This window comes from Epinephelus lanceolatus, chromosome 5 (assembly GCF_041903045.1).
Source record: "Epinephelus lanceolatus isolate andai-2023 chromosome 5, ASM4190304v1, whole genome shotgun sequence".
Classification (NCBI taxonomy): domain Eukaryota; kingdom Metazoa; phylum Chordata; class Actinopteri; order Perciformes; family Serranidae; genus Epinephelus; species Epinephelus lanceolatus.
The window spans coordinates 1,193,467-1,219,221 of NC_135738.1; the positions used below are offsets into that span (position 1 = coordinate 1,193,467).

The following is a 25,755-nucleotide window of genomic DNA, read 5'->3' on the forward strand; positions in this document are numbered from 1 at the left end:
TCATGGAGGCCAATAGTTCTTTCTTTTCCAAAGGGAGTACAAAGGTCAAAGGTTAGGTTTGGTGGGAATTTAGTGTCTTGCTAAAAGCTGTTTGCTTCTGTTTTTTATTACAAATAGGTCTCTATTACGCTTAAAATCTGCGTAAACCAGAAATAGTTGAATGCTTTAATAACAGGTTCACATTTTCAGACAGCCCCTTTAAAGACGGAATGCCTTGTGATTAACATACGTATATCTTAAATATATGAGGAAATACAGAGAATAAACAAACAAATAATATTCTGAAGTTTCATAAATGTTTGAAGAAACACATAAAATATTGAACAGCAACAATTAAAGGTATAGTGTGTAACATTTGGGTGGATATATTTATAGAAATGGAATATAATGCCAATTATATCTACATACGGAGGGGGAGTCATATCTACATGACTCGATGGAGTCAGCCATTTTGTATATACAGTAGCCTAGAATGAACAAACCAGCACCGGCTCTAGATAGGGTAATTTCGTTTTCCTGTCAGCCACCATAGTTAGCGGCCCATCTGCAATGATCAGCGCCAGAAAAACACAATTTTTCTAGCATAAACTGCTTTATTCAGTTTTCTTTTACCAGTTTTAGTCATCTGGTTATTTTGTTTTGGAGGAAGAGACTTCTGAGGATAATTCAGCTCCAGGTGATCACCTCGTCTGTTTGTTCTGAAGAGCAGGAGACCTCTGCAGATTATTCATTTACTTGTTAAAACATCTTGGACCATGGACCCTGAATGAATTCTAACTGGGAGTTCATGTTTGGCACATGGGAGAAGTTTGAGCTGGTTGCAATCTGTCATCTCTTTAAATCATACACACTGCTCCTTAAAAGGAACAATGTGTGGGATTCATAGGATTTATTTATTTTTAGATTAAATCAACTAAAGCTCCTGGTCAGAATTCCTTCAGTAGTTGATGTTCAGGAGGTTTTTACCAGGAACTGAATTATCCACATAGGTCTCCTCATCTCCAAAACAAATGGATCACGTCATTTAAACCAGTAAAACGCTGAATAAGGCAGTTTCACGTTACAAATCAGTGTTTCTTTGACGCTGTTTGGCATGTTGAAGATGACTGTTAGCCTAGTACCTGCTAATATATGCTCACCTTTCTTCTCTGATAACTTAAGATCCAGACGTTCAGGAGATTTTTTACTGGGAGCTGAATCATCCACAGACCTCTCCTCCTCTGTAGCTCTCATACATGCTAGGCACAAAGGAGAAGATTCATTTTATTGCAATCTGCAACCTCACCACTAGATGCCACTAAATCACATGACTGCACTATAATTAAAGAAGAGTAACTTTCCATTCAGGCTGTGTATAATATTATATTGTGGGAGTTTTAATTAAATCAGTAGAGCCTTATCATGTATGAAGAGTTTAATCACAGTCAAACACTGGATCACATGTTGTTGACTGAAGCGAAGCTCTCAGCTCGTGTTATTGATTCATTAGAGCCAGGACAACCTTTGACACCATGTCTGTTTGTACAGTGCATGCTGGGTGAGTGGCTCTGAGCAGTGGGCATGTACAGTGACAGAACAACTGGTTGGATGAGTTTTGGGAACTGAATGAACAGGCTGCAGCAGAGAGGTGTGCTCACACAGAGGTAAGGCTTCTCTTACAACAAACTAGCGTGTCCACATTCCACGTTAGTGCATTTTCATTTTAGGAACACTGTGTGTGTGTTTGGTCCATATTTAATCAGTCAGGATCAGCATTTATGCTCTGATCTTTTTCTTTTTCCATGTCTTCTTCCTATTTGCTGTACTTTTCCTGCAGAGTGAGCAGCTCAGTTTCTCAGTCTTTGGGCTGGGACCCCTCTTGTGGCCTTTTGATGTGCACGAGGGTCATGAATTTGTTTACATTTTTACTATAAAAGATCTATGCTGCTCTGTGTTCTAGAAAATAAAATATCCCAACATGCCAAACTGACATTCACAGGACAGCTTGACAACTCTAATTCCTGAGATCATGAGATTTGGGGAGAAACACGGGATGAGAGTCAAAGGTCCTTGGACTATAGTTTGACTGAGAAGCACAGAGCTTTAATCTGCTGCTCCACCATTGATTGTTAAAAAAAATCACTGAAATGGATTGAACGGATTCCTACAACATGATTCAAATATGTGTAACGAAAAATACCTCAATTTAATTTAATTTAATTTTGTTTGATGCTTTTCTGTTTATGGGGTGTTATAATTAATCACAGACCCTATGTTTATAGTGTGAGGATGTCGATAGGCTCTGTAGATAATGTGTATCCTGCAGTCCACACTGACTGAGATGCAGCAGGAACTTGTTTGTTTGCGCTCAATAAAAAACCTGCTTCACACAAGAAGCAACCAACTGAATCAAACTTCCAGCTGCTGCTTGTATAGTTTGAATTTTCATGATTATGGGATTAGCTTAAAGGGAAACTGCACTAATTTTACACATCACAGTGTGTTTCCAAGTGTTAGGGAGCACCACAGCATGTTTTAAACGTAGTTTTAACCTGAACACAATAGGAAGGTTAACTGAAACTAATGATTAGCAGTCACCTCACTCCTCTTACATCTGGCAGCACTTGTCACGGTAGCATTGAGGGCACATCCCCATGAAATTCATGACATAAAATATGTTGATACTCAATTGTCATTAACTGTTCTGTGGTGTAATGCCAGCCCAGACACCAGAAGAAACTGTTGGCATTGTAGCTTTTGTTTCTGCAAACCACAAATACATTACATTTGCACGTTTCATATGTGTCATGTTAACGTTACTATAGTGACATAGTATATAAGCTGACTTTGACATCATGAGATAGGGGGGATGGTGGATGGCATGTCACCTAGGGTAGATGCCTGCCAAGCTGCAGACCACTGCTCAAGATCAACAAACAACAAAACGTGGTTGTTTTTTAATAAGTCACTGCTGTTTTTCCTGCGGCTTCGTAGCCCCCGAACACAGGTGTTTTTTAGTGACTTGTGGCTGTTTTTCCAGCAGCAGGTAAAGTGCCACAAGAAATGTTTTTATACTGAGACACTGCTTCATAGTGCATGAATGCATTAAGAGACCTGGATACAGTGTTAACGGCAGGACCCCGTTCATTACTGTGAAAGTTGCGTCGTGGTGATGAAGCCAAAAAAGCTGTTTCCGCCCGGGTATGAAATAACTTGGAGTTGCTTCCACATCAGTGGGCCCATAGAGCAGGGACTACTCACAGTTTAGCGCTCCGCAAACTTGAACAGGAATAAAATCATTTAATTATGTGCCTCTTCAAGATGGTCCCAGTGTTATCGGACCAAACTGATTAAATCCTGATAATGGAACAGGTCATTTTACAGGGGCTGTGATGTCTCTTTCCGAATGTAAGTCTATAGGAAAAAGTCTTTTTGGGCCCAACGGCATCACCACAGACTCGAGAGTTGTAATTCCACTGTTTTGCCACAACGAAAACTTGGCTTCAAAGCCCAGTGCACTTCCTGGGGCTCTGGGATAGTGGCAGGAAAAGCAGCGGGGGGTTTTCTGAGACATCGCTTTGTGTCCTGCAGGGATTGTGCCCCCAGAACCAGCTATTTTAAGCCAAAATATAATCTTTTCCTAACCATAACCAAGTGGTGTTTGTGGCTTAACCTAACCACAGGTTAACCACAGCGCTGTTGAATTGTAAAGTTTCAGTGTATCCCCTACATCATAAAGTTCATACATAATCTATCAGTGATTTGCAGAAATGTACAAAACCAACATTTATTCTGGCCATTGTGTCGTTCGTTGAGACTGTAAAAGGTAAAGCTCACCTGTCCACACCTGTCCAGCAGATCATGACGGCAGCAGAGCCCAGCCCTCTGACCACTCACGTGCTGAACACAGGAGACGGCGTCCCGGCAGCCAGAATGGCCCTCAGCTTGCACCGGCTCGACTCCAAACTGATCATCTGGAACATGCTGAGTGTCGGGTAAAATACGTCACTGTTGAAACTTCAAGAAGCAAAACATCAGAATCTCTGAATTTGTAAATGAGCGTTAAATCTTTCTTTATTTATTTCAACTTATTATTTAAACATAAAACTTGTTGACTTTGTCTAGAGAGAAGTTTGGGGGGTTTCCTGCTCACTTCAATGCAATATCAACAGCACGAATCAGGTGATTACAGGAACTGGAAGAGCATGTTGGTTTCCATTTGCACAGCACTTGCTACACATCAAATTACCCCTCTGACAGACATGATGTGTCATGATGGATGCACTGTGGTTGGAGGTCCACAGGCCGGGAATGACTCTGACACCAGGATAGTTGTGTTTAGATTTCAGTCATATTTAATATTCTAGACACCACAGGGGCCAATTGTGACAAAACTTGAGGGAGATATACTGAATTTTTATTTTGAACATTTAAAATTAAAATGAAATCTTTGTCAGAGAATATGAAGAACCTGAAAGAGGCAAGGAAGAGTTTTTCTTTGTTACTGAGAGAGAGGTTAAGAGAGTGGAGATTAAAGTCTAAAACAGAGTCCTTTGAGCTTTTATGAACTTTACAACTCAGCAGTTTAATGATTTTTAGGACAACGAACGAAGACGGACGCTGCTCGGGACTCATCAGCCGAGAAGCTTTCAGCCCCGGCATGTACAAGCTGCGCTTTGAGACGGGTTCATACTGGGACAATCTGGGTCAGACATCCTTTTACCCATATGTAGAGGTGAGCTGTTCTGATCTGTATCAGGAGATCACTTACAAGCACAACATGTTTTACATTATTCAACTGGTGTTTGTGGGCTTGCTGTCAACAAAACCTGTGATTTCACTTGTTGTCCTGATCCTTAAATGATCATATTTGAATACTTGCAGGCAGTTTAACTGCAACATTTGAATTTTGATGCATATTATTAGATGCATATTATTTAAAAAATACTTCACTGCTGAATTATGCTATGAATAAACACCAGATTTATATATGGTTTCACCAAGCTGTTTGATTCGGTTTTTAAAGCACTAGTGGAAGAATAGCAGCTGAAAGGAAGTTGTTTTTAAAGTTATAGGTTGTTTTTGTTTTATCCTTAACTGAAAAATCATTGCCGACAGATCCTATAAAAAGACTGTTTGTCTTACTGAAGATGTAAATCTCCACAGATGGCTCACAAATATAAAGTTTTACTTTAAGAAGGGCCAATGATATAGCCTACCAGAGCAGATGGCTCCTGAAGCTTTCTGCAAATGTCAGCACGTTTAGGAGGAGTCCTCAGGCTGATGAAAACACAGTGATCACCACAGGGTGTCGCCAAATCAGACAAAACGGACAATCATCAGGATTAACACTTAGACATGTTTGTTGTCATCAACAACAACAGTAGTCAACAGTAGTGTGTACTTTGATAAATGATAAAAACAACACTGACTTTTACTGGACGATTGTGACACCACAGAGAGATGAGAGTGCAGATTTTCATTCGGAGTAGAGCTAACAGCTCATCATTTATCACACTAACCAAAGCAAAGATAATGTGATTTGTAATAAACGTTGTCGCTATCAGTTTGTATTAATTGTGTGTGTGTGTGTGTGTGTGTGTGTGTATTTCCAGGTTGTGTTTACCATTACTGACCCTGATCAGAGATTTCATCTCCCTCTGCTGATGAGTCGGTTCTCCTACAGCACCTACAGAGGAAGCTGAGGGCTCTGAGGACGACCAGCTGCAGCCTCAGCACTCTGCAATCAGACAGACAGACAGACAGACAGAAAGAGAGACAGAGACAGAGGAGATTTATTTACATGAATCTATGCAGTCTATTTTTTATTTTTTTGTCTTTGGCATAATTCTACATTTTTGTAAATATACATCAGTTGATTTACAAATGTTATTTTGTGAAATATTCCTTTAACACTTCACTTTGGTCTATTTAAGATGAGATTAAGTTGTTTTAGAGTTACTTATTAAATGCATATTTAACATATCTGTTTTTTATGTTGCATATTATTTCTTTCTACAAACCTTACATCTTTGGAAAAGGAAAAATTTTAATTTACATGAATGCAAACCTGTGATTGTTTTTTTTTTTCATTTCTTATTTACACTAATATTTAAAGTTTTATAGAATCTGTCATCTGTATCAAACAGTATGAAACAGCTGAAAATACAACTGAAATTATTACTTTCTTACAATGTATTTTAATAATCGATCAACCATTTCAAGAATTTTTTAAGCAGACATGCCAAACTTGTTCTGTCTGCAGCATCCTCTGAAGAGATGTGCTGCTTTTCTTTGTCTTATATGATAGTTCATTAAAATCAATGTAGATTTTGGGCTGTGTATCAGAAAACAAGCAATTTGAAGACCCTGCCATAAACTCTGAAACTGAATCGTCATGGATGATTCTCACTATTATTAACAGATTAGTTAAGAAAATAAACGGATGATTAATCAGCAGTGAGAATAACCGTTAGCTGCAGGCTCTACTGAAAAATGTTACAAAACATAGCTTTAAACAAAAATAATTTCACTGTAATATCATTGTCCTGTTTCTTTTAACTTTTACTTGTTTTGTTTCATCAACACTTTGTGTGTTTTCTACTCACAAATAGCAACATGTATTTAAAATATTTTAATACCTTCCATAACTGTGAAACTATGTAATTTCTGACATGTAGCTGAGTCATATCAGTGTCTCGGTAACAGTTACGTGAAGCTGAATTTGCGCACAGGACAGAGTGCCTTTCTGTCTCAGCCAATCAGAGAGAAGGTGTTCTGTGAGGACCCAGTGTTGGCCTTTCTGCTGCCTGAATGTAATACAGTTATCATAAAATCAGTTAACTATTAAATCTATTTATGTGCAGTCAATTTGAGGAATATTTTGTTTTTTACTAGAGTGACCATTTTATGACCAAGAAAAAATATATAATTAAGTAATCTATTTCTTTTTAGAACAATTTCCGGCAGGTATTCGCAGAGAAAGTCTTTGGGCCTTTACATCATCCTCCCGTTGACATTTCACGCTGTTACTCTTATTCAATAACACTTGTTGGTGCAACAAGATGAAGTTCACGAGTGGAGTTTGAACGAAAAGCTTCGTGTTTTGGACTGAAAGGTTGGGCCCGCGGCACGGGGAGGATGTCTCAGTTGCTGAGGCTTCTCTCGGCGGCCGCCCTGCCTCTCTGCCGGGCTGGAGGAGCCCGGGCGCGGCTCTCAGCGGTGACGGCAGGACGGCTCCTCACAGCCGGATTCCGAAGCTCCGCTGCCTCGGTAAGTGAAGGTGGAGGATTTCTGGAGTGATTGTTGTCTAAGAAATGTGCGAGTCCGTTAGTGAGTTAAGCACCAACATTCCCTCTCCACCCTGGTTGGAAATTAGCTGTAATGTTACACTAAAATGTGTTCTGCCTCGAGCGGCGGATCTCTAGCTAACGTTAGCTAGCACACATGCCAAATCCCATCGCAAAGTCATGCAGTTCAGGGGTTGTTTACGTATTATAAAGACAGCATACCATCCAAAACTTAATTTAAAACATTTTCTGTCAGATTATAATCTATTTTGTAATTCGGCCATATTTCACTTTAGCAAATAGCTTCTATTGTAAGAAAAATGTGATTTTATTCTGTGCTCGTACACAGTTAACGTTAGCTAGCAGACTCTGGGAATTACAGACAAAAGGTCATATTTTAAGGATGTGGTAAGATTTGTCCTGTAACCTGATGCATTATGTACATTTTAAATATCCCACTAAAGTATCTGCCAAAGTTATTCACGAGGCTCTTCTCATAAATAAAACTAACAACTTACTAGCACCTGAGGTAATCTAGCTAACAGTAGCAGAAACTGAGGCCCGTTAAATGACTTTAAAGTAAATTTGTACTATTAACGTTATATATGTGTTTTACTTTGGGTATGATACCAAAGCAGTCTTCTTCGACACTAGTGTTGACTGATAGATTAGCTTGGAATAGTAAACAACATAGTCAATCATTACAGCGTTTAAAGCTAAAATTAGCTCACTAATAAAATATGTTTGGTTTCCAAAAAACAGGGTTGAAAACTGCCTTTGTTTGTCCACCTGCCACTGTGACTGTTTAATTCCAAGATCTGCCAGGCACTCAATAGATAACTTAGATTGCATTAATAAATAACTTTTTTTGGCTGTTGTATTAAACGACTCTAGCAGCCACCACCTGCTTATTTTACCAGCATTTGGCTGGTGTTCATTTCCAACCTTGCTAACAACTGTCTGGTTTTAAGTCTTACAGCAGTTTCAATTGTTGTCAGCCTTTCCTTCCTTTCTTAGCAAGCTCTAATGTGGACTATGATTAAATATTTTGTGTCTTAATAGGTTCACTTTTTTTATTCAAGTTAATCTTTATACACTAGCCATATACCCACATGTACATTGAAGGTAGTAGTGATTATTGTAATGAGCTACATGGTCTACTACTCTGTGTAGACCAATCAAGTCCTTCCTCACCAAACTGAGACAACAGTTTCTTCATGGAGCTGGCTTTGTGTGCAGGGGTATTGTCTTGTTGAAACAGGAAAGGGACAAACACAAATTGTCGACACACTAAAATATCACAGTGCACTGTACAGCAATTAGTCGACCTGCAGAAAACTAACAAGCAACTGTTTTGATAATCTGTTAATGCTTTAAGTCAATTTTAAAACTACTTTTGAACTGTGGTCCAGACAAAATAAGACGTTTGAAGACGTCACCACAGGAATGTTATCAGTATTTTCGGACAATTTGCAGACAAAACCGTTAATCAGTTATTCATGCAAATAAATTAAATTGAATGACCATGAACATAGTCATTAGTTCTTGCAGATTCAGTATGTTGGAGCGTTAACGTGTCCCTTTGTTGGAATTAAAGGAAACATAATATAAGGTTGTCCACTTACTTTTGGTTATGCACTGTATCAATGTCAGTGTCAAAGTCATGCTGACATGATCACATTGAATGATTCCACAGCTCAGAGTGTTTACGACAACTCAGATTTCACTGCCAGGATTTTCAAAGAAATGTGACCTTCAGTGTTTGTTTTACCTGTTAGAAGGTGTGGCCTTAAAGCCACTCTCAGGTTGGTGTTGGTGTGTATTTGATGCACTAACAGTGATTCTGTGGTGTTTTTTTCAGAGCTATTGTCGGACTCCAACAAACTTCCTGTCCTGTCGCAGATTCCAGTTGGTTCAGCGACGACTGTACTCCACTGAACCCAAAGGTGAGAGCTGCTGCGTGTCTGAAGCACAAAAGGTGGATATTGTTGTCATTCAGCCCCGGCTGGGTTCAGGTGCAGGACAAAAAGCCGCAAAGAAAATTTTTTTTCTGCACACTAAAATTTGCAAGCTCTTATGTTTTTATTGATGCAGCATCTCAACCTACAAGATCTTCATCGGGCAGACATCCATGTAAACAAAAAACAGGCTGCATATACGGACAAATGACAGCTACAATGACAATTAGGAGATCATGTGATACAAAATACCAACCCTTCAGTTTGCAGCGTCTTTGTCCTCATTTTTAAAATGCACCTTTACTCAATTAATTCCCTGCCGTGTACGTCCAGTAGTCAGTTCTATTATTTTATTATCTTATTGTATACTTTATTTTGGTTTATTCTTACTTTCATGTTCTGTTATTATGCTTTTATTTTGTGGGATTTTGTTTTCATTTTTGCAGTTGTAAAGCACTTTGTAGCTTTGTTTTAAAGGTGGTATACAAATTAACATTAACATTAGCCCACAAACAACACACATTTTAAACAGAATATTCCAATATTATTTTAGCTTTTCCATCAAATTTACTTTTTCAACCTCTAATGTAAAATTTGAATTGATTTTATCTTCATTGACCAATATTAAAAACATTTTTCAGTCAGGTCAGCAAGTTCAGTCACACATTTAATTTGAGACAGCAGCAGAAACAACTCGAGACACACTGAAAATAAAACTTAAACCCTAAACCACGTGAACTTCTGTGACATTTAATTTGGCAAATAAGCCAGTCTGGTGTTGTAGGACAGATGTGAGCTTATCAAATAAGAGCTTTTTTTTTTGTGTTTGTCCTGGCGCTGCTCGATGTTACAGTCTGTTGATTCTGAACTGATATTTTGGCTGCAGGTTCAGGCCTCAGTGTGACAGGGTTGAAACATGGTATGAAACAACAGAATCAGAAACAAAATCTTGGTACATTCTAGGTTTGCTAAAGCAGATCTGGGTATTAAAACTTATACTGGAACAAATGCTGTTTTTTTTCTGACAGGTGTATAATCTAACACTCTTTTATTTCAGATGGAAAGGGTGGAGCAGGAGGAGCAGGAGGAGGAGGAAGATCATCAGGTGGAGGGAAGAGAGGAGGAAAAGACTGGTGGAGCCGAATGCAAAAGGTTTGTTAAACTTCCTGTAAGAGCCAAATACGTTGTTTCACTCAGCAGACATGAATTGTACTTACTGTGTACGTACACTGGGTGGCGCTGTATGGATATTGTGAGTGTTGGTGCATAAAGGCAGGAACAACATTGTTGCTGTCAAGTGTTTCAGCCTGGAAGAGCCAAAGGTTTTTGACCACTGTGGCACAGGACAGTGTGCAACGTGCTGAAGGCTGTGTGTTCAGTTTCAATGAAAGATAAAGAAATGGACATTTATTCAATGTGTGTTTGGTGGTGTGAATAAACACAATGAGTGTTTGGCAACTGGAACCTGCAGTTTGTTGTCCGAACTCAAGGAAGCTGTGACATCAACCGTGGATAGTGCGTCAGCCAGGTCAGGCGGGGCGAAACATCTCATGTAGCTGCAATAGGCTTAGCTGCTACTCTTCCAAAATGAAAATGGCATCACGTTGAAATTATAATTCACAATGTTGCAGTGAATTCCAGTGCAGTTACATATATTTTAACATTTGATGCAGCAATCAGTCCTAAAATGGGTTTAATGGGTTTTTGGTTAGATGCCTGAAATGAGGTGTGTGGTTAACAGAAGCTTAAGAGGCTTTGGTGCTTTGTTCTTTGACATATAATGAATCAGCTAAATGAGTTTACAGAACATCACCACGCCTTACACGGCTCTACACCCTCGTTGTGGTGGTGACGTTCAGGTCATGCGTGATTGTGGTGCAGTTTGATTGTAACATTAGCTGTTTATTCAAGGTGAGTGCATTACGCTTCAATAATCCTAACAGTGGTGTTCATTTGTAAACATTATCTTTTTGAACAAAACATGAATGTATCATTAAAGGTTGTTTAACATGGAGCTTATTTTCTGCAATAATCCAAAATCCAACATAAAAATCGCACTGGAATTTTGATGAGGGAACCAGAGCGATTTTAATTTCTGTGTGGGCCTACGAATAACTACGCTCCCTGCAGCACTCCATTACGTACGCAATATAAAGTCTTTTGTTTTAAATATTTGTTCATCCATTTCTACTCCTCCAGCTGCTCCAACCATTTCCCAATCTCTCTTATGATTACCAGTTGCTTGCAGATGTTGGTCCAGTAAATGTCCAGTGTGTTATCACTGCTGTGTAACATGCTCCTGTATGTCTCTGCTGGTCCTCAGGGTGACTTCCCCTGGGACGAGAAGGACTTCAGGTACTTGGCGGTCACCGTGGCTGGAGTCAGTTCAGTTCTGCTGTATTTATACTTCAGAGACAACGGCAGAGAGATCAGCTGGAAGGACTTCGTCCACCGCTACGTGGCCAGGGGAATGGTGAGGAGGAACTTTATACTGGAACATTTATACTGGGATGTACTGAGAACTTGACATGATTTAGAGTTCAAACGGTGTCATTTGCCTTGAATAAGTGAAAAGTAAAAAAAAAAGTAAGTGAAAAAGACTGTAAACATGAATCATATTATGTACGTATGTTTTTCTGTTCAGGTGGAGCGCTTAGAGGTCGTCAACAAACAGTATGTCAGAGTCATCCTGGTGCCGGGAGCCGACCCTGATGCGGTGAGAAGAAATAATCTGATATGGAAGCAGACATTTTAACCTCATTTCATTTCATTGTACGTTAATCATGTAGCCCCTTGGCGAGGCGCATTGAACCCAGAACAACAGGGAACAGCACTACAGTAATATATCAACAATATCTCAGGGTCTCCACTATCAGGAAGTTAAAAGTTATAAAATTAGAAGAATGGTTTTCCAGGCCTGGAGATGGTTTGGAATGAACAGAATGCTTTGGAAAAAAATTGAATATACATTGTTTTGGCTATTGTTTAAAATGCGTTTATAAAAATCCCCAATGAGGTTTTCTGAGTTTTGCAAAGTATTCGCATGTGCTGGTGTGGTCTATTGGCACGTGCAACTAGTTGAGTGAAGTGAAGTTATTAAGTGCTAACAGTTTGTTTATCCACAAATGCCAGCTAAGTACATGTTCAATAGTGAATGGTTGTGTCATGATATAGGCCTGCCCATTTTAAACTACTACTAAAAAAAGGCATGGAAATGGAGTAAAATATAACGTAGAGGTTGTGGAAAAGTTTTGAAAATTTATTGGGGAAATTGTGGGAAGGCTGATATCTACTAATGGGTAGGTTTAGTCATGCAAGCAAACAACATGAAGAAACAAAACACTGCTGAACATTTCTGATTGTAGACACTTCTTGATGCATGCAGACGTGCAGCGCAGCAATAAGACACAAGTAAAATACAACATTCATAATGGAGATAGTTAAAAATGTTAAAAAATACAGGTATAACTCTGATATGACACAAAAACATAGAAGCCACGCAACAAAGAGTCGTGACACAACTATACCTAACTGAAACTTTATAGTTTATATGAAGCCAGAAAATATTGTCATGACATTCTGAATGAATGTGTGAACATTTGCTGCATTTTGCCAAAAATATAATATGTAATGTTAAAATTAAATGAGACCAACAGGTGCTCATCGTGTCATACTACTGTGATGTTTCTGTTTACTCCTTATGTATTTGAATTGAGACCTAAATGACATGTAACGGTGTGGAAAATTAAAAATGATTTAGTCTCTGTCAATAAAGACCCAAAAAGTCAAATACTCTAACAAAATAAAACGGTAAAAATAAAGCCTGATTTATGGTCCTGCGGCGTACCTACGACGTACCTACGTCGTTGCTGTGACGCCGTTGTGAACCCTTCGAACTTCTCCGTCACTCCATTTCGTTGCGGTGCAATTCACCGCCAGAGCAGTAGGAGGCTGCGTTCCTTTCCTGAATGGTTACCATCGTCTCTAGTTGATTCTTTGTTTAGCTTCCGGCTTTTCCGGACACAGAGAAATGAATGAGGAGCACGGACAGACGGCTCCGTCCGTATCCGTATTGAACGTTGAGCATAAATGGGCCTTAATACTGCAACATCTACATCGCAACAGAAGATGTTTAAAGATGGCGGGGATGGCGCAATCTGGAAATACGGAATCGAAAATGCGTTGCTACCAAGCAAACCCTCTCGGTCTGCGCTGGGTCTGTGTCGCCTCGACGTGTAGTTACATTTTTGGGGAGGTGCACGTCAGGCTACACCGGGGGCTACGGCGAGCCTCCTGCGTAGCCACGCACCCTATGACGTAGCGACATCGTTGATTTAACGCAGGACCATAAATCAGGCTTAAGTCACAGATTTTTCACAGACTGAAAAGTTGCAGGAAGACGCAACATCTTACTGTGCCCACTCATTTTTTTTTTTTTCCAAGCCCCGCGTTAGCAGGGCATCAGAAAATTGAGTAAAACTCTTAGTGTTCCTCTCCAAGGAAATCTTTAGTAAAAGGCGAAAGATTTATACGATCTGAAGAGAAACAAGAGTGATCTTGCCCACTCATTTTTTAAATAATACACAATCTTATGAGACATCATGAAATCTTATGTGACCTGCAGAGCTACGTCTGGTTCAACATCGGCAGCGTCGACACGTTTGAGAGGAATCTGGAGGCGGCGCACACGGAACTCGGCCTGGAGCCGTCACACAGACTTGCTGTCATCTACAGCACAGAGAGTGACGGGTGAGTTTAACACGTCAACACCTGTGCTGTCATTGGTGCACGTTATGGAAACCAGTGGGTTCCATTGTTCCCCCCTCTGTTTCCACAGCTCCTTCCTGTTGAGCATGATACCCACCCTGCTGCTGATTGGCTTCCTGCTCTTCACCCTGCGGCGAGGACCAATGGGAGGAGGCCCCGGCGGCGGGAGGGGCGGGCCCTTCAGTATGAGCGAGTCCACGGCGAAGATGATGAAGGACAACATTGAGGTGAAGTTCAAGGACGTGGCCGGCTGCGAGGAGGCCAAGCTGGAGATCCTGGAGTTCGTCAACTTCCTGAAGAACCCACAGCAGTACCAGGACCTCGGGGCCAAGATCCCAAAGGTAACAGAAAACACACGGACACACGCAGGGCTCCAGGGCGTGACAGCAGGTCCTGACAGAGGCGGGGATTTGGGGTGAGTTTAGGAGGACAAGTGTGAAAATTGAAGTCTAAAATAAAGAATGAGGCTGCTGAAATTTTTACTTGCTCTGTTATCCATTGTAAAAATGAACTGTAGCTTCAGTCAGGGTGCCGGTGTCTGTAGCTTTGTGACAAATAAAGACTTAAAAGAAGTTTTTTCCCAGGGTGCCGTGCTGTCCGGACCTCCTGGGACAGGGAAGACTCTGCTGGCTAAAGCCACAGCCGGAGAGGCCAACGTCCCCTTCATCACCGTCAACGGCTCCGAGTTCCTGGAGATGTTTGTGGGCGTCGGTCCTGCCAGGGTGAGTAAAGGAAACCAGATCAGATATCTGTCAGACCACAGGACCCCACTCAGATCTTTACTGAAGTGATGTGAAACATTACACCAAAAAACAATAAAACAAAACAAAATAAGTTGTTTCCTCCGTCATTTTCCAACATATTTTAGCAGTTGGTCTTGAGTAATGCCAATGGTTTCCATTTTTCTTCCATGTGTCCCCCTCGGAGTCTCAAGATTCGTTTCAGATTTACCATTAAGATGATTTTTTCAACAGTTTTTTAGCCATTGGTCCTCACCTACCTGAGCTTCCTTCCCCAAGTTCCTTGGAATAATTTTTTGTTTTACTTGCATTATTTTACCCAAACATCTGTCACTTACATCATTTTAAAATATCATCATCATCATCATCATCTCAAAATGCTGTCATAATCTTTCAGTTTAATTTTTTAAAATCCTTAAATGTCAATATAATAACTAATAACAAAAGCTTTTTCTTTTGATGATTGGATATTCAGAGGCTTAAAAAAGAAGTATGAATTTCAGCTAAAGACTATTTATAAAGATGGACGATATGACAGCTCCTCAAAAGTGAAGCCGAAACATCTCGATCGCCCCCTGGTGGCTGGCTGCAGTACCGGTCATAAAGCCTACCCTCTCAGTGTTAATGAATGGGACGTGGGCCAAACTAAAAACTTAAAGTGAATGTCAAATACATGTTTCCCAAAGATGGTTTCTGTCATTTAAGGTAGTTTTTATCATGCTGCTGTTCCAAGGGTTCATTTTTCTGATAGGTTTGGTTTTAAGTAGTTATTAAATGCTATAAAATGAGAATTCTACAACATGATTGACAGCTGTGTGAGCCAGTCAGTGGGCTCACATTCAGTGGCGCTGTTCGCGATTGGTGAAACAGGTGTGTGGGCAGGAAACTTGATACCGTGGAGCTCAGACTCTGGCTCCAAATGACATCACCAGAGCAAGAAGGCAGTGGCCATATCCAGGATATATTAGCTTGACTTCTGTACAGTGGAGGGATGTGGAGACACTTCGTCCATCTTTAGAAACAGTCAATGATTTTAACTGAATTATGTGAACTGCGAAAATTCCATTTCCATTTAAGTTTCAGTACATTGCTCTCACTATTTGTAATGTTTAAAATTGATGGATGGTCAGTAACAGAAACATTTGGTTCAGGCGACCTCTGACCCAGACTCTCCTCAACAGTTATGATGTCTGTGGAACTGCAGTATCAGATTTTTCCAAGAGAGTTTCCTCTATGTCTGTGTAGAGGCAGATGTATGTCTTCCACATGTTTTGCCAAACATTATCTGACATTTCAATATTCCGTGTCTCAATCTCACAGATATCTCTCTGGATTCAGTGTTAGAGACGTAAGACGAAGCATGAACTACTCTGGGTGGATGAATGAGGAGAAACAGCCGTCATGTTTGTTCACTCTGATAATCTGATGTTGCAGTGACAATGATTGATTGAGTTTCCTCCTCCACAGGTGAGGGACATGTTCTCCATGGCGAGGAAGAACGCCCCCTGCATCCTCTTCATCGATGAGATCGACGCTGTGGGGAGGAAGAGGGGAGGGGGGAACTTTGGTGGTCAGAGTGAACAGGAGAACACATTGAACCAGCTGCTGGTGGAGATGGACGGTACGATGAAGATGAGCTCAGTCTACAAGGTTTGGATTTCAAACAGTGTTTTATTAATAACTGCATGTTTTTTATATTGTTGCAGGTTTCAACACGGCGACTAACGTGGTGGTCCTGGCTGGAACCAACAGACCCGACATCCTGGATCCTGCTCTGATGAGACCGGGACGCTTCGACAGACAGATCTACATAGGTAGAGTTCAACGCTGAGAGCTGATTGGTGCTTCTGGTGAAGCTGAAAGAGTCATCACTTCCTTTGGGGCTTTGGAGCAGGGATGGAGAAGGGGTCCTCAGGGCAAAGAGTTTGTCTTATTTCCACCTAAGAATTATCTGTTGATCTACGGAAGACTTTCTCAGTTCCTTAGTTAAGGCTCTCTAAGTCTTCCTAAGCTTGAAAAGTTTTTGTCACACACAGCAAACATCTCCTCACGATCCTCTAGCTACATGTCCTCTGAATATGCTGTGAAAAGTCTGGTCTCTGTAGGCAGCCCAGGCTCCGCACATGGCAACAACAACACTTCACTTCTGTTTACCTTCAACAATGTTATCAAACACAACGGAGCTAGCTCGCCTTTTAGCCTCATTGTAGCCTGTAGCTCTAACTGCCTCTCTGGGCACCACGTTCATGTGTGTGCGCTTGCGTTCGCTGGTCTGGCGCTGGCTGGTTGGTGCAGCCTGGACCACAATGTTTTTGTTGCCATGTGCGGAGCCTGGGCTGCCTACAGAGACCGGACTTTTCCACAGCATATTCAGAGGACATGTAGAGGATCGTGAGGAGATGTTCGCTGTATGTGACAAAAACTTTTCAAGCTTAGGAAGACTTAGAGAGCCTTTAATTTCTTGGCCAAACATCAGTCACAGTTTCCATGAGCCCCTGTTGATATCTGCATATTATTTGATTAATATTTTTATTTATTTATTTTTTTTTTACATGCATTTATCTCTATGCCTGACCGATAGGAAAAACTCACAGATATTTGGTTATCTGTAAATTAAGGAAAAGAAAGGCAGCAGTCCTCAAAACTGAGCAGCTGGAAGCATCAAATATTTGACTCAGATGATTAAGTGATTATTAAAATAATTTCCTGGTTATCGATTAATTGACTAACTGTTTTAGCTCAGTTACAACATTATATGGACTTTTATATACTTTAAAATAACATATTTATGTGAATAATATTAAGTAGATAAATAATGCAATACGAGAACTGCTACAAGTCGACAGTAGAAGTTATACTGATGGAGGGCATTTAGTTTTTTTTCTCACTACAAACTTTTCCAGGCTGAATCATCATTATTATTATTATTATTATTATTGTTATTGTTTTAAAAAGTGATAAAAAAATCATTAGAAAATAATTACAAAACATTTTAAATTTTAATTAATAACGTTAAAATATTAAAAAAAAAATCATTATTATATCATTTATTATATATATCATTCATTAAATCATTATTTTTGTTTTCTTATCATCCCAGACTTAACTGGCTAAATAGATCATATTTTAATATTATTGGTAGTATTCTTATTCCTCTTATTCTTCCTCTAGTTATTATCATTTTTAAAAAATAATTTATAAAGAAAATTAAAAATAATTCACCACTTTTTGAATCATAAATGTTTATCAATCAATGTTTAAAGTATTGCACATTTTCCAATATAAAGGACAATAGAAAACAAAATGAAGCTGATTCTTTGTGCCACTGAGACAACACAACGTCATCACATATCTACTGGTACATTAAAATATCTACTTCTTACATAAATTATATATTTTCACTATTTTAGTATTTTCTCATCTTAAACGTAACCAGGCTGGTTTAGTCCATTTATCATCATTGTTCTTTATTCTCAGTTTACACGTCCAGTGTTGATCTTTTCATCGTTTATTTATTAGTTATTAATTATGCAATATTGTGCATAATGTGTTGAACCAAGATCTGATCATTTATTACTCCCAATAAACATCTTGTCTTATCATTTTGTTTCCTTCCATGTTAATTCACTGATTGTGTACCTGAAGCAAAGTTTAGGTTTTAAATGTTTGGTGTCAGAAGACTGAGGGTTTTTCTTTTCTCCCGTCTCCTCTCAGGTCCTCCGGACATCAAGGGCAGAGCGTCCATCTTTAAAGTCCACCTGCGACCAATCAAACTGGACCCCAACATGGACAAAGACGTTCTGGCCAGGAAGATGGCTGCTGCCACGCCAGGATTCACTGGTACGTCACAGAAACATCGTCTGTCACAGTTTAGTGTTTTCATTACAGCTGTCAGAGACATGTAGAAGAATTTAAAACATGATGGTGGAGTCAGTCAGTTTGTTTGAACATCTGGATGCTCAGTTAACGCTGAATGACCTAAACAAACTGACAGAAGAGAGATGAAAAATTTGAAGGAAATGTTATGGAGGGTAGACCTCTGTTAGTTAGACACACTTTCAAACCAAATTAGGTTAGTCATAAAGTGTTGACAACCTTTAGATTGGTTTATTAAAAAAAAAATGGTGTAAGATATTCAGAGGAAATCAGCATTTCACCACTACTAGCACTCAAACAATACAGCACTTAAATATATATATATGTTTTTTAAAGGTTTTATATCGTAGGCAAGGCAGTTTTATTTTTGTTGCACATTTTATACACCAGGTCAATTCAATGTGCTTTTCAATATACAGCAAAGATACAGGAGTTACAAGTTCAGAGTTCAAATAAGTGATGTGAAGGAAACAGATTTTAGAAGTAAGCTTTTGCAGTTTGAGAATTAAAGTAAAATAAAATAATTTAATATTAAAAACTTCAATATTTAGATTAACAAGTAAATGAAATTAGAAATAATTAATAGGTAGATTATGCTGTGTGAAGACCACAGACTCTGCGCTTGTCTAAAATCATTTGCTAACTCTTGTTAGCATGTCTGTGGCTATAGATGATGTCTTTAGCAAACTAGTCTCAAAGTTTGTGGATGTGTGTGTTTCATCAGGAGCTGACATCGCTAATGTCTGCAACGAGGCGGCACTGATCGCTGCTCGACATCTCAACGAGTCCGTCAACGCCAAACACTTTGAACAGGCCATCGACCGGGTCATTGGAGGTCAGTGTGATGTCACAAACTGACCCAACTCACAATCCTCTCTCTTTTTTCATCAACTTTTATTTGACATGTTCCTGTTTTTATTTCACTCTGCATCATAAACACATATTTGATTTCCTTTAATGTAAATAACATAAACGAGAGCAGTAAAACATCAACAGTCATCATCCAGTTTGTTTTTGTCGCTGTCAGACATCAGTTTATAAGTCGTGTGTTTTCAGGTCTGGAGAAGAAGACTCAGGTCCTGCAGCCCACAGAGAAGAAGACTGTAGCGTATCATGAAGCGGGTCACGCCATCGTGGGCTGGTTCCTGCAGCACGCCGACCCGCTGCTGAAGGTACGTCTGATGTCTTTACACTGTCTGTGTTCATAGCTCTTGTAGTGACAAAATGTCTGACATTTAGAGAGAGATTTAAAACTCGACATGGGTCAGTATCAAAGTGTCAGTGTGTCATTAAGACACAAAAACAAAAACAACTATTTGAAGTTTTAATAATGCTGGTAAAAATAAAATAAAAAATACTTTGTAAAATTATTATTATAAATCATTAAAGATAATACAAATAATCTTTTAAGAAAATTATTTTAAAAAAATGTTTTGAAAAGCCTTTAGAAATAATAAAAATAAATAAAAAAAAATAAAAACAAATATATAAATTCAAAAATCATTTTAACATGTTAAAACATTTTAAGAAAATATGCTATATGACTTTTTTTTTGTACAAAACTGTAAAATAACTCATAAACACATTTGCTGTGCTTCCAGGTGTCGATCATCCCGCGGGGGAAGGGTCTGGGTTACGCCCAGTACCTGCCCAGAGAGCAGTACCTGTACAGCAGAGAGCAGCTGTTCGACAGGATGTGTATGATGCTCGGAGGCCGCGTGGCCGAGCAGGTCTTCTTCGGCAAGATCACCACCGGAGCTCAGGACGACCTGAAGAAGGTCACGCAGTCCGCCTACGCTCAGGTAAACAACACACACACACCTGACAGGTCTGTTGTATTCGAAGTGTTTTCCCACCCTGTCAGCTGCTTCTCCTCCCCGACTCCCCTCCAGGTGGTGCAGTTTGGGATGAGTGAGAAGGTGGGACAGGTGTCGTTCGACCTGCCCCGGCAGGGTGAGATGGTCATGGAGAAGCCGTACAGCGAGGCCACGGCAGAGCTCATCGACGAGGAGGTCAGGGAGCTGGTGGAGCGAGCGTACGAGAGAACGCTGGCGCTCATCGAGGAAAAGAAGGAGCTGGTGGAGATGGTGAGACTCTGATGGATCGTGTGCTGGTTACTGTGCAGAGGTTCAGGTCTCCTGGTGCTGCTGCAGCATCACTGCGTCTAAACCTGCATGTACCATTTAATGATTGAAAACACAAGGGCTTTCAAAAACTAATAAATTATAGTCAACAATAACTCACAAACAAACTTGAGTTTAGTTCTATGGAAAATTATGAAGTTCCTAATTTTCCAGCTGCATCATTTTATTTTTTCAACTTGTTACATGTTTTCTCTTGATGGAAATAAATGAATAAATGAAAACAAAATTTACAATAAATAGGAAAAAGGGATGATAATGATAATAATAAAATATATTACAAATAAAAGTTTAAGTAAATATAAACAAATAAATAATAAAATTGTTAAATGCAAATAAATTAAAAAACGATGATGGTAATTGAGTTTAAGACCCAAAAAATGTAAATTAATAATAATAATAATACAATTATTTTGTAAAATTATTATAATAAATTAGATATAATTTTACAAGTGCTTTAAAAAAAACATTAAAAAAGATTATCAAAACATAATTTAAAAAGATGAAAAATTTCAGAAAAAGAAAATATTTAAAACAAAAAGTTCTCTTAAATATATTGAAATGTAATATATTATATTTTAAGAAATAATATTTGTATTAAAAACAAACAGTTTTCCAACTGAACAGCGTAAACAATAACATTTGATAAATGATCCTCACCCTCACTGGCACTTCTATTTTTTCTTGTCTAAAAACCACAGCAGCTGCTTCACTTCACTGGACATGAAAAAAAACATATAAAACAATTCCTGAATGCCGCAGGTATTTTTCCCAGGAAAAGAGGGGGTAGATACAGTCATATATTTTGGCATTCATCCCTGGTTTCTCCCTCAGGTGGGGAAGCGTCTCCTGGATAAGGAGGTCCTGGACAAGGCGGACATGTTGGAGCTGCTGGGCCCGCGGCCTTTCGAGGAGAAGTCTACGTACGAGGAGTTTGTGGAGGGGACAGGAAGCTTTGAGGAGGACACGAGTCTGCCAGAGGGGCTCAAAGACTGGAACCAGGAGAGAGGAGGGGAGGCGGAGGAGACGAGCCCGACTCAGGACAGACAGCAGGCCGTGTAGAGCCGCGAGACTCAGATAAGACAAACAAACGCTTCACATCCCAGCCGCAAAAAAACCCAACAACCAACTTGACGCTGCCTCAGTTTCACAGACTCTGGGAGGAAAAATGATTCCCACAGATTAGTGATCCATGCCGTCAATTGACTTTATTTCCCTCAGGTTAATGATTAAGACACTTAAATGACTGAATCCATCACAGCAGATTCCGTTTCATCTAGTCTCACCATAGACTGCACTGATTTAGATTTTAATTTGCACAGACGTGGATATATTTCAGTTTTTTCTGTTAAAATTTTCTGGATCTTTTCTGTTGCTGAACAAAAGGAGGCAAAAACATTATTCAAGAGCACAAAGTATTATTTCAAGGACACAAATGAAGTCATTAAAGCGTATGAATTACTAATCTGAGGGAGTGATGGTCAGAAATGTTCCTCACGAGATCCACCAGGCTCCGCACAACCTACATGTGGACTGTAGTTTCACTGAGGCTGCCATCAGTTTGTGTTTTCACCGTTCGGACAGGAAGTTGCTCCAAACTGCCTTAACACTGATCAGACTGACTGTTTGAAATATTCCCCAGCAGAGTGTGAATGAGGCACATTTACAGCGTGTGAACACACTGACTTTTCTTTTTATTTATTGTATAAAAAGGACTGACGAGGAAGAGACGGCTTGAAGAACTTTTCCTGCAGCTAAATTTTAAACATTTTTACTGGTTTAAATATTTTTGAGAATTGATGTGAAGTTATTTTTGTTTCCTGCCATTTTTACATTTCAATGACGTTTTCTTTGATTAACTGGCAGCACTGACACGTTTCACCCTGTGCAGTAGAGGTGGGAATCTCCAGAGGACCCACGATACGATATTATTGCGACATGCTGAGTGTTGCGATACAATAAATTCTGATATATTGCAATTTTTTCCAACTGCAATTTTTTTTCTCCCAAAGAAACACTTAACTTTATTTTATGAGGTAAAAGTTTTCAGTCTGCTCATGGACTTTAATCATTTATGTAGCAACTCAATGTGACACAGAGCAGACGGCCGACCAACACTGTCATAACACCTGTCAGAAATACTGCAGTCACCTGACAGACTGAACTGTGGGCAGATTTAACGCCCTCTGAGAGGCCAGATTAAGCAGGTATGTGACAGACCTCACATGCAGGCGTCCCGCTAACTGAATGGCAGCAGCCATGTTAGAAGTGTCGTGTGTTACATTGTTGTGCGGCAGGTCTGCTGTGTTTGCTCCGCTGTGACTTTAGTGAGTCATGATTCCTCAGCTCTATGCGTCACGTCTCTGTAGAGACAGAGAGGTACGGCTGTATTGGTGAAAAACGTGGGGGCGGAGTCACATACCTGGGTTCACTTGTTTTTAACATGTAACAAAAGCCTTGGTTCTCAACATCGCTGTATGGACGCACATCTTTACACAGGAAGTAGGTGATGGACGTGTTATTTTCTTCACTCGGGTCCTAAGCATGTCCAGTGTTGGCTGATTTTTCCGCAGAGCAGGTTTAGCGTTAGCTTGGCCATCAGCGGCAAACAGTAGCTCTGGATGGTGGCGTGAGGTGAGCCCTCATCTCAGTAGTATTTTATTCTTGCTTGCAAATGGCATGTGTCATATCCAAGTCCTCCTTTCCTTCTGCCTTTAAAAAATCCAAAACAAGTCCAGACGTTTGATTTAAACGCCGGCGATAAATTTCTGATTTCTTTCTCTGGTGAACTTCCTGTCTGAAACCTCTGCTGACCTCACCAGGATAAAAACATCAGCACCATCTAGTGGACTGAAAAAGCAACTGATTTTTATTATTCTAGTACCAAAAGCTGTATTAAAATGTGTATTATAAAAATCAATAATATATACTGTGTATCGATAAAATATTGCGATACTGTGCTGTTTGGATTTCCCCACCTCTACTGTTCAGCTTTGTTTTATACAAACAACTCGATGCTGTACAAAGATGATTGTATGGATTTTGTGTGATAACGAATCGACAGGAAGCTGCTACATCACCAGCAGCCCCACTGGCTGATGGGACACATTAATAATATCAGATATTAATATTTGAGTATTTCTGCTGATTCAACTCCGGTTCAGACACTGAAACAAAAAATCATTTGTCTTCATGACTTCCGGCTTCATTTATCTTTTCCACCTCAACACAGTTTCACAAACTGAGGCCTCATTTAACCTTTTAGTGTTTTTAATCACCAGCTCCCCTGAAGAGAGTAAAACCAATTAAATTAATCTTTATTAACATTATTAAGAGCCAAAAGACGCTAACCATTCAGACACTATTGTAAACACATGAGAGACGTTCTGTTGTTTGGTGACAAATTCCCTTTATTACAGCTCAGTGTATCTCCTTGAATAAAATATAAAATACATCAACCTGAGCATGACACTGAGCTACTGTGTCTTTAGTTGCCGAAACAACTTCATCAAATTGTAAAACAAACACCTGTGTAACAGAACGTAAGTTATTTAATGTTGATTTAAAACAGTGAAAATGAGTAAAACAAAAGGTCTGTCATTCAAATGTGGCTATAACAGCTCGTCTGATTGAGTCCAGGTCAAGTTTAAAGCCTCTTTCTAAAATTAGTCATTTAAAGATGCTGTTAAACCTTCAGGTATGACACGCTGCTCCCACATTAAATGCAGCTGCACACTAAACTCTGCTTTCATTTTTTTCATCCACAGTTTATGCAAACATGTTATTAGGGGCTGCAGCTAACGATGTCGCCAGTTAATCTGTAGATTTCTGCTCAATGAATCGTTTGGTCTACAAAACAGCGTTTGAGAAAACGGTGAAAAAAAGCCTGTAACAACATCCCCGAGACAAAAGTGACTTTATCAAATGTCTTGTTTTGTCCAACCAACATTTCCAAACCTTAAACTATCAAATTAACTATAAAGTAAGACAAAGAAAGGCAGCAAACCCTCACGTTTAAAATGTCAACTTTGAAATAAAGACTTAAAGGAGCAGTGTGCCAGATTTCGGGGGATTTAGTGGTGTCTAGTGGTGAAGATTGAAACCAACTAAACTCCCAGTTAGAATTCCTTCAGTGTTCATTGTTCAAGAGGTTTTTACCAGGAGCTGAATTATCCACAGAAGTCTCTTCTCTCCAAAACAAACAGAGCAGCTGATTTTAACCAGTGAAGACACTGAATAAAACAGTTTCTCAAAAACAAGTAAATTAGTTTTTAAAAAAAGGAAAGTGCTTAAAAATTAAAATAATTCTGTAACATCATTTTAAAATGTAATAATAATAATTATAAATATGGTTTTTCCCTTTTTCTTTAAACAATTTTCTAAATCTATTATTTTTTGCAATTTGTAGGACATTTCCTACCAAGTTGCTCATTGCCATTTTCCCCATGGTTTTGAAAAAAAAAAAAATTGCACCAATTTTCTGAGGTTTCAAAAGTTTAAATTCTCGTGAAAGACGTCTGAAAGCAGCACAAGAAAAGTGACATCGCTCCAGGTTTGAAAGAAAAATGTTCTTCTTATATTTTGTCCCATTCATGCTGACATATCGCCCTAAATCCTTCACACTGGACCTTTAAATCGTTCATTTCTTATTAAAGTTGTTGCAGATTTAAAATTAAAATTGATCAGTAATAAATAATTAAATCTGATCTGATTTAGACTCGTCAGGACTTCCAGAAACCTCAATAATAAAATCACACATTCCAAAGTCTGCATGATATTAATAATTCAGGCACTGCTTCCATCTAAACTTCCCTGTCCTAGAAATGGCTGAAATAATAATATTGGCTGAAATAAAAGTAACGGCCCAAACAAAGACACAAGTGATCAATCACAGTTTCTATGTGGGATTTTTTTTTCTTAACGTCACATTGTTTTTGTTGTTGTTGCTGCTGGTGTCCAGCGGGTGGCGTCCTCACTGTGACTGCAGGCAGAATGTGAATGTGTT

General features: G+C 39.3%; 2 protein-coding genes and 1 non-coding gene across 5 annotated transcripts; 2 read left to right on the top strand and 1 right to left on the bottom strand.

Moving 5' to 3' along the window:
* Positions 1-1,511: 1,511 nt before the first annotated feature.
* On the top strand, positions 1,512-5,961 carry LOC117262061 (5-hydroxyisourate hydrolase-like). Of its 3 annotated transcripts, none has more exons than XM_033634702.2 (5): positions 1,512-1,643; positions 3,835-3,974; positions 4,105-4,161; positions 4,579-4,714; positions 5,595-5,961. In XM_033634702.2, the coding sequence occupies exons 2-5, from the start codon at positions 3,841-3,843 to the stop codon at positions 5,682-5,684; spliced, it is 417 nt and encodes a 138-aa protein (XP_033490593.1). In that variant the 5' UTR covers positions 1,512-1,643; positions 3,835-3,840; the 3' UTR covers positions 5,685-5,961. The 3 variants fall into 3 exon arrangements, with proteins under 3 accessions (XP_033490593.1, XP_033490591.1, XP_033490594.1); XM_033634700.2 differs by having other exon boundaries at positions 1,523-1,643; positions 3,838-3,974; XM_033634703.2 differs by lacking the exon at positions 4,105-4,161 and having other exon boundaries at positions 1,524-1,643; positions 3,838-3,974.
* A 1,022-nt stretch (positions 5,962-6,983) lies between these two features.
* Positions 6,984-22,729, top strand: afg3l1 (AFG3-like AAA ATPase 1). The gene is made up of 16 exons (XM_033635219.2): positions 6,984-7,251; positions 9,130-9,214; positions 10,284-10,378; positions 11,550-11,699; positions 11,871-11,942; positions 13,851-13,975; positions 14,064-14,334; positions 14,578-14,715; positions 16,201-16,354; positions 16,440-16,547; positions 18,448-18,573; positions 19,334-19,444; positions 19,666-19,781; positions 20,211-20,411; positions 20,502-20,696; positions 21,585-22,729. Exons 1-16 carry the CDS (start codon positions 7,120-7,122, stop codon positions 21,810-21,812), a joined length of 2,307 nt encoding a protein of 768 aa, XP_033491110.1. The 5' UTR covers positions 6,984-7,119; the 3' UTR covers positions 21,813-22,729.
* On the bottom strand, positions 13,668-13,781 carry LOC117262916 (U5 spliceosomal RNA). The gene has a single exon (XR_004502142.2). It is a non-coding gene; the product is annotated as a U5 spliceosomal RNA (small nuclear RNA).
* Positions 22,730-25,755: the final 3,026 nt, after the last annotated feature.

What these genes read in the sequence shown, in the direction of transcription:
- LOC117262061 (XM_033634702.2), top strand. Translation starts at nt 3,841, where the DNA reads ATGACGGCAGCAGAGCCCAGCCCTCTGACCACTCACGTGCTGAACACA. An exon ending in ATATCAACAGCACGAATCAG is followed by an intron (nt 4,162 to 4,578) that starts GTGATTACAGGA and finishes AATGATTTTTAG; the next exon opens with GACAACGAACGAAGACGGAC. An exon ending in CCTTTTACCCATATGTAGAG is followed by an intron (nt 4,715 to 5,594) that starts GTGAGCTGTTCT and finishes GTGTATTTCCAG; the next exon opens with GTTGTGTTTACCATTACTGA.
- afg3l1 (XM_033635219.2), top strand. Translation starts at nt 7,120, where the DNA reads ATGTCTCAGTTGCTGAGGCTTCTCTCGGCGGCCGCCCTGCCTCTCTGC. An exon ending in CGGGAGCCGACCCTGATGCG is followed by an intron (nt 11,943 to 13,850) that starts GTGAGAAGAAAT and finishes TGTGACCTGCAG; the next exon opens with AGCTACGTCTGGTTCAACAT. An exon ending in GCTGCTGGTGGAGATGGACG is followed by an intron (nt 16,355 to 16,439) that starts GTACGATGAAGA and finishes ATATTGTTGCAG; the next exon opens with GTTTCAACACGGCGACTAAC.